General features: G+C 38.2%; 1 protein-coding gene across 1 annotated transcript; it reads left to right on the forward strand.

Moving 5' to 3' along the window:
- The first annotated feature begins 1,477 nt into the window (after positions 1–1,477).
- On the forward strand, positions 1,478–7,781 carry LOC137772246 (follitropin subunit beta-like). The gene is made up of 4 exons (XM_068556111.1): positions 1,478–1,602; positions 5,696–5,721; positions 5,819–5,982; positions 7,551–7,781. The coding sequence occupies exons 1-4, from the start codon at positions 1,478–1,480 to the stop codon at positions 7,779–7,781; spliced, it is 546 nt and encodes a 181-aa protein (XP_068412212.1).
- The last annotated feature ends 473 nt before the right edge of the window (positions 7,782–8,254 follow it).

Here is an 8,254-nt window from a genome sequence, read left to right on the forward strand (position 1 = left end):
CCAAATTCAGGGTTAGTAACTAGAAGAGCCATTCACCTAAGAAAGAAACTAGAAAACCTTTGGTTCTGTGCCTAAAGATGGTCCACTCAGAGGTATCGTACTCTTTGGAAGACTATGTTTAATGACAAAGGATTAGCTTTCCACTTTTTTCCTCACAAGACTTACTAAGGCAAAATGACATCCTCTCTGATTTTTGACCTGGTTTCACATCCTTTTCAATATTAAATGAAATGATGTAACTAACATGCTCACCACAAGATCTGGCACTTATTAAATGGCTCCTTATAAATATTACTTCTTCTGCTTTCCCTAAAGGTTTTGGGTGTCTAATATTCAATTGCCTTGCTGGATTTGTGTTTTCTAAGTAGAGATTTTCTTTTTTTTTTTTAGTGTGATAAAGTTTTTTTTGTTTTTTGGTTTTTTGTTTGTTTGTTTGTTTTTATTTGGCTGTGCCGGGTCTTAGTTGTGGCACACGGGATCTTTAGTTGTGGCATGCGGGCTCTTAGTTGCAGCATGCGGGATCTAGTTCCCTGACCAGGGATCGAACCCGGGTCCCCTGCATTGGGAGCCTGGAGTCTCAACCACTGTACCACCAGGGAAGTCCCTAAGCAGAGATTTTCTAATCCCTGGTTGATACATGGAAACTTCCTCATCAGACATCTCCACTCGGCTAAAGAGACCAACTGTGTTGCTGACTCTCAGAGGCTTGCCAACATTGTCTCCTATAAGACTCAAATAAACAGCACTCTATATCCATTCCTGAGTCCCCAGAATTTTGAGAAATAGAACGAGGAATACATCAGAAGGAATCCCACATGTCCCCCTTATTACTGAAAGAGGCTAAATTGAAACACAGCAAGGTGTGAAAAACAACACTGGTCTACTAACTCCTCTCCAAAATTAGGTGGACACCCACTGAGGCAGAGGTTGGGCTCCCCCTAGAAAAGAGGAAGCGCAGTGGAGGAATGTTCTCTGTGGGCAAGTCCATGTCTAAGGAAGGAAGGGCAGAGCCAGGTCAAGCAGACCCAGCATTTCCTTCCATGTTTACAATCAGGTAAAACCCTCCATCATCCCAAGGGTGGAGCAGTAAAGATTTCCAGGGAGGCTAGGACAGCTCTTAAGGAAAATCCCTCCATATGGAAACCGGGAATGGAAAAAAGGCATTCTCATTCATGAAAGACTGTCCATCCAGAACATCATGGAAGAAATAAATGAAGAAACAAACTAAAAACCAGTCTCAGTTACACTAGGGAGAAAGGGTAGAAGCAGATCCAGGCAACTGAAGCCCTAACCTGACCACACAGAAGCAGTCAAGATGATCAGATCTCCATTTCAAAATCTCAAAATTTCTAAATGTGTGCCCTTCACGTCCAAAGAGAAGGGAGGCTCGGGTTAAAGTCCTGACCATTTTGAGGAGCAAGGCTGGGGTTAATTTGCTGTGGCCAGGGAAATGGAGGGAGTTGTATTAAGGGAAACGATGTCCTCTGGGATGATCACTCGGTTGAAAAGTTACTTGACCAAACACAAGCAGGTGGCAGCCCCACTGCCCAGAAGGGGGCCAGCTGCTAATTACAACGCCTCTCTGGAGAAGTGCTTCCAACAGTATTTCTGAGTTGTTAGCCGATTAGGTTTCAGTTAAATCGATAAAGCCTTTAGAGTTAACTATCTAGAAGATATTGCTCCACAATTATAATGCACAGAAAAGTGTTTATTATCAGCTTTCTCTTGTTTTGGCTTAATTATTTAAGCACTCGCGATTCAGTGGCTGTCTTCCTGCTGCCCCAGAAACAATCTGAGAGGGAAACCGGCGAACATTTCAAAGAAACCAGATCTATTTCTAATGGACAAATGAATCAAATGAAAAACGGGCTTTTTCTCAATTATATTCAGGAGGAGCACAATTATTCAATAAATCAATGTGCATTTAGCTTAGGACAGTAAAAGCCCCAATGTACTGAGTGCTCACCATGTGTTAGGTTTGAGCTAAGTGCTTTGCCAACACTATCTTATTTAATCTTTATAATTCCCTTGAAAGATAAGTAGTATTATGCCCATTTTCAGATGTGAAAACATGTCAAGTCAGTAAGAGAAAGAGACAGGATTCAAATTCAGATCTGTTGGTGTTATGGGTTGAACTGTGTCCCCCACCAAAACTCACATATTGAAGTTCTAACCCCTGTACCTCAGAATGTGACCTTAGTTGGTAACAGGGTCATTGGAGATATAACTAGTGAAGTTAAGATGAGGCCATACCGGAGTAGGGCGGGTCCTTAATCCCATATGTCTGGTGTCCTTATAAAAAGGGGAGATTTGGACACAGATGCACACAGAAAGAATGACATGTGAAGATGAAGGCAGAGATCAGGGTGATACTCTACAAACCAAGGAACTCCAAAGATTGCCAGCAAATCACCAGAAGCTAGGGGAGAAATATGGAACAGTCTTGCTCACAGCCCTTGGAAAGAACCAAATCTGCTGATTTTGGACTTCTAGCCTCCAGAACTAAGAGACAATAAATTTCTGTTAAGTCGCCTGGTTTGTGGTACTTTGTTATGGCAGCTCTAGCAAACTAATATAGTTGGGTCCCCAAAATCTGTGCCTTTCTGCTGGGTCATGCTAGAGGTCTAGGTGGGCAGAGTTCCTTGCTGCTCTTGAACCAACCCATCTGGTTAGACACCCTGGACCAAGCTTTACTGCAGTTTGGACTGAGATGGTAGAAGTAATCTCTGACAACATGTCTAGTGTGGCTTCTTTCCCGCCTTCCCCTGGCTTGACTATGTCTCCACCTGTCTTAGTGTTTCTGAGAAATCAATATTGCCTCACTCTTTGAGTTAGCAGACCATGTGTTATTCACTCATTCACTAAAAAAATACTGAGCTCCTTCTTTGTTCCCACTAGTCTCTCATGGAGTTCACAGTCTAGCAGAGGAGCATGATGTCAAGAAAATTACCACACTGAAAATTATGACAGCTATACAAAAAATGCTTGTCTTAGAGACCCCTACCAAAATTGAGACTGATCTCTTCTCTGTTCCAAGCTTTACCTTGATTCTTTTTAAAAATAATAAGATAGATATGTCAGAACACCAAGAAACAGAGGCCAAAGAAAACTTAATTGTTTTATTTATTCTGTATTCAAGGCAATGATAAGCAATATTTGGCAATTATCTGCAAATTTTCTCAAATTTAATAAAAACTATAAACCTGTATATCCAAGAAGTTCACTGAAACCCAAGTAGGAAAAACCCAAAGAAAATCACACCAAGGCACATCATAAATAAGCATAAATTCAGCAAGGCAGGCTGAAAATTTATGATAAAGATAAAAATCTTTAAAGCAGTCAAAGGGAAACAAGACACATTACATAGAGAGGATACATATATAAGACTGCAGAATCCTCATCAGAAACAATGCAAATAAAGAATATGAAGTGCTGAAACAAAACTACCAACAAACAGACTTCCTAACCTAGAATTCTATAACTAGAAAAACTTTCTTCAAAAATTAAGTTGAATTAGGACATTTTTAGTAAATTTAAGATTGAGAGAATGTATTGCCAGATAATGTGCATGACAAAGAATTTTAAAGGATGTTCATTAAGCAGAAGAAAAATAATATGTTAGAAAAGGTAATATATGAGTAAATATAAAACACTTTTCTAATTTTTTAAGTGTTTAAAAAATATAATTGACTATTTAAAACAAAGATAACAACAATGTATTGAGGGTAGAATAATGTTGAAGTAAAATAAATAACAATTCACACAGGATGAGGGTGGAGGAAAATGAAATGTTACAAGATACATACTTTAATTATGTGTGAAGTGGAATATTATTGAGATAAAGTATGTATTTTAAACTTGAGAACAAACAAACAAATAAATAAAGCAAGCTGATAAGCCAATTGTGGAAATAAAACAAATACTAAAAAATAACTAATTCAAAAGAAGATAGGAAAAATGGAAAAACAAACAAAGAAAAAATGAGACAAATAACAATATGATGACCATAAACCCACGATTATCAAAAGTATATTAAACATAAAGATTTTGAGCACTCCAATCAAAAGGCAAAGATTATCAGACGAGATTTTTTTAAAGGCAACACTCAACTATATGCTGCCCAGATGAAATGCACTTTAAATACAAAGACACAGGATGGAAAAATATACATTTGAAAACACTAATCATACAGTTAGAGTGACTATATTAATACCAGGTGAAATAGAGCTCAGGAGAGGGAATATTACCATGCCTAAAGAGGAACATTTCATAAAATAAAATGGTCAATTCAGCAAGAATATGAAAAAATCCAAAATGTACATGCACCTAATAACAGAGCTTTGAAGTGCACAAAGCAAAAACTTATAGCCTTATAAGCCTTAAGGAAGAAATGGATAAAATTATGGTTGGAAATTTCAACATTCTTCTCTCAGTAATCAATAGAACAAGCAGACAGAAAATGAGAAAGCATATAGAAGAGTCAAACAACACTATCAGGTTAAATTCATCAATACCCTTAGAACATTTCACCCCAAAACAGCAGAATGCACATTCTTTACAAATGCAAACAAATGTTCAACAAAACAATCCATAGGCTGGGATGTAACATATATCTCAAAAGGTTTAAAACGATAGAAATTACATAAAGTGTGTTTTCTAAGCACAATGGAATTAAATAATCAATAACCAAAATATCATGAAAATCCCTCCAAATATGGAAATTAAACAACATGCTTCCAAATGACCCATGGGTCAAAGAAGAAAGCAAGAGAGAAATTAGAAAATATATTTAACTGAATAATGACAACTCAACATGAATTAAGACTTGGGGATGAATCTAAAGCAACACTTACAGGGAAATTTGTAGCTTTAAATTTTTTGTTGTTGTTGTTGTTGGCTGTGCCACGCAGCATGAGGGATCTTAGTTCGACAACCAGAGATCAAAAATGTGCCCCCTGCATTGGGAGCACGGCGTCTTAACGACTGGACCACCAGGGAAGTCCCTTAAATGCTTATATTAAGGTAATCCTCTGTGACTTTTTTTTTTAATTGAAGTATAGTTGCTCTACAATATTATATAAGTTTCAGGTGTACAATATAGTGATTCACAAGTTTTAAAGGTTATACTCCACTTATAAAATATTGGCCATATTCCCTGTGTTGTACAATATATCCTTGTAGGTTATTTTATACCTAATAGTTTGTACGTCTTATTCCCCTACCCCTATATTGCCCCTCCCCTCTTCCCTCTCCCCACTGGTAACCACTAATTTGTTCTCTATATCTGTGAGTCTGCTTCTTTTTTTATTATATTCACTAGTTTGTTGTATTTTTTAGATCCCACAAATAAGTGATATCATATAGTATTTGTCTTTCTCTGTCTGATTTATTTCACGTAGCATAATGCCCTCCAAGTCCATCCATATTACTGCAAATGGCAAAATTTCGTTCTTTTTGAGGCTGAGTAGTATTCCATTGTGTGTGTGTGTGTATGCCACATCTTTATCTATTCGTCTGTTGATGGACACTTAGGTTGCTTCCATATCTTGGCAATTGTAAATTGCCAACATAGGGGTGCATGTATCTTTTTGAATTAGTGTTTTTGTTTTTTTCAGATATATACCCTGTGACATTTTAATCCTTAAAAAATTATATGAGGATTTCTGAACTGTACTGTGTTTCTCTTGTGTCAAAGAGTGCTTGCTGAAGCTGAATGTGATGGTGGAGTTTGGGGAGCAGGTTTACTTCAGTTCAGTTTGACTGGGTCAAAATACATGACAGTTAAAATACTTTGGGTGTCTAATTGCTTGCTTCCCAGCCCAGGATGAAGTCAGTAGTTTTTGCTTCCTTTTCTGTTGTTGGAGAGCAATGTGCTGCAGTAGCTGTGAGCTAACCAACATTATCATCACAGTAGAGAAAGAGGAATGTGGTCTCTGTAAAAGCATCAACACCATGTGGTGTGCGGGCTACTGCTATACCCAGGTAGGTACTTTGCTTTGAAGGAAGTGAGAGTGCTGAGGGTCTGGATGAGGCAGGCTTCATTTATTCCCACTTTGTCAATATTTTGTCTCTTCTGAATAACAGCCACGAGCCCTTTAGTCAACACTGTCTGTGTTGTGATTGAGGTAATTTACCATGATATCATTTAGATGTTTGGGTTTGGATTTAATTTGGGTAAAATAAATTCGGGACAGCTCAGATTGATGTAAATGAATGCTTCAGTAATGTGCCAACTCTGCATTTTAAAAGAGCATTTTTCTGCTAGCTTTACCTATTGAGGGATAAACATGGGCATGAGTACATATCTATATTTAATCATGGAATTTTGCCAATAGTCTTAAAAAGCCAATTGCAATAATAAAAGGCATACCTCTGCAACAGGAATAGTAATAACATTCATTTTAAAGCCAAATAACAAATGCAAGCAGCCAATTATAAAATTCATTTTATTGGCCCATCTTTAATACAATACCAACGAGCAGCCTGAGAGCAATCAATGCCTGTAGACTAGAACCAAAATGAATCATCAAACCCACACCCTTCTTTATGCTGTTAAGAAAATCAAGGAATAGAGGTATTAAACCATTTGTCTACAGTCTCACAGCTTCTTCAAAATAAACCAGTTAAAGGGGAAAGTGTTTCTTTGCCATTTTTCTGTTGTACCTGGCTGTGCAGAAGTTTGATAAACTGAAATTGAAAGTGGCTGCTTTTTAATGAAAATACTTAGTTTGATATTAAAAGAATTGATCAATAAAACTCAACTTACTGCACTTTGGGTGAGATATAGACCCAGTGGCCAGCTAGGGAAATGAATTAACCCCCAGTCCCCTTTCTCCCTCAAAGCCAATTATTTTCTCATTGGGCAAGTAGAAGAGTGAAATATATTTGGCCTGATTTAGATGTTCTGATAGTGAAACTGTATCATATACTTTTGGATTAAGAACCCCACAAAGGTACAGAATTTAAGGCAGTGGCAAGGAAGAATCTAAAAGGCAATAGAATATCCAGAATTCAATATGAGAATTCCCAAACACTTTAGGCAAAATATCAATAATTTAGCTTACAGCTCTTATTCCTCTCTTAAATATACACAGAAAAGAGTACTTGGAAATATTTTTCTTCCAAGTGCTATGTTTTTACCTGTCATTAATATAGCTTAAGATTACAAGGTACAAAAAAAAAAAAAAAAACACCCATCCTTAAATTGCAAAGGTCATATCTTCTAAAGATATCCTTTATCTTTACATGTTTTTATGCCATACAAACTCAAAGGTTTTATAGAGTTTCAGAAATATTAAATATGTGGGTACTCTCATGGCAGAGAGAAAAGAGACAGTTATATTTTCTATAACACTTCCACGACAGTTCAGAAAAGTGGTATAAATGTTCCTTTATGAGGTCAAGTTTCCTGTGCTTAAGTATCCTAGAAGCTGATCTTCTGAGAGCAAATATTAGAGCAAGCAGTATTAAATCCCTGTCTTATATTGACTAAGCCAAACAGAAGCTTGCAGAATATTGTAACCTAACTCTCTCTCTCTTAAACCACTCAGGATCTAGTGTACAAGGATCCAGCCAGGCCCAACATCCAGAAAACATGTACCTTCAAGGAGCTGGTGTATGAGACGGTCAAAGTGCCTGGCTGTGCTCACCACGCAGACTCCCTGTATACGTACCCAGTAGCCTCTGAATGTCACTGTGGCAAGTGTGACAGCGACAGCACTGACTGCACCGTGCGAGGCCTGGGGCCCAGCTACTGCTCGCTCAGTGAAATCAAAGAATAAAGAGCAGTGGACACTTTGAGCTGCCTACCCTTGACCTGAAGGACCAAGACATCCAAGACGTCTGTGTGTACATGTGCCCAGGCTGCAAGCCACTGTGGGAGACCCCACTGATGCCTGCTCTCCTGCAGAGGGGGAGCTCCAGGAATGGAGAGTGTTGGGGCCTGGGGCCTGTCACCACTCAACCCTATATTCCTAGTTCTGGGCTCTGTCGGTTTCATTCAACTTGAATGCAGGGGCTGTAAGCTGTTTCCCATTTTTAATAGACTTAGAGGTCCTCTAGAGCAACCCTGTCATTTTACAGATGAGAAAACCTAGACTTAGGAGAAGGAAGTCTCAAGATGATGGAGTGGGAGAACTAAATGGAACACAATCTCCTGTAAGATATATGGCCTGCAAGAGCAGAGCTGGTATCGCTTTAGTGTCATGGAGCAGGTACCTAACTCTATGTCTAATTGTTTCATTATTAAGAGGAG

The sequence above is a fragment of the Eschrichtius robustus genome, chromosome 11, assembly GCF_028021215.1.
Source record: "Eschrichtius robustus isolate mEscRob2 chromosome 11, mEscRob2.pri, whole genome shotgun sequence".
Lineage (NCBI taxonomy): Eukaryota > Metazoa > Chordata > Mammalia > Artiodactyla > Eschrichtiidae > Eschrichtius > Eschrichtius robustus.

Coding starts and splice junctions, on each gene's coding strand:
- LOC137772246 (XM_068556111.1), top strand. CDS start 1,478: ATGTCCTCTGGGATGATCACTCGGTTGAAAAGTTACTTGACCAAACAC. Junction 5,722..5,818: donor TGCTGAAGCTGAATGTGATG/GTGGAGTTTGGG, acceptor CTTGCTTCCCAG/CCCAGGATGAAGTCAGTAGT. Junction 5,983..7,550: donor CGGGCTACTGCTATACCCAG/GTAGGTACTTTG, acceptor TAAACCACTCAG/GATCTAGTGTACAAGGATCC.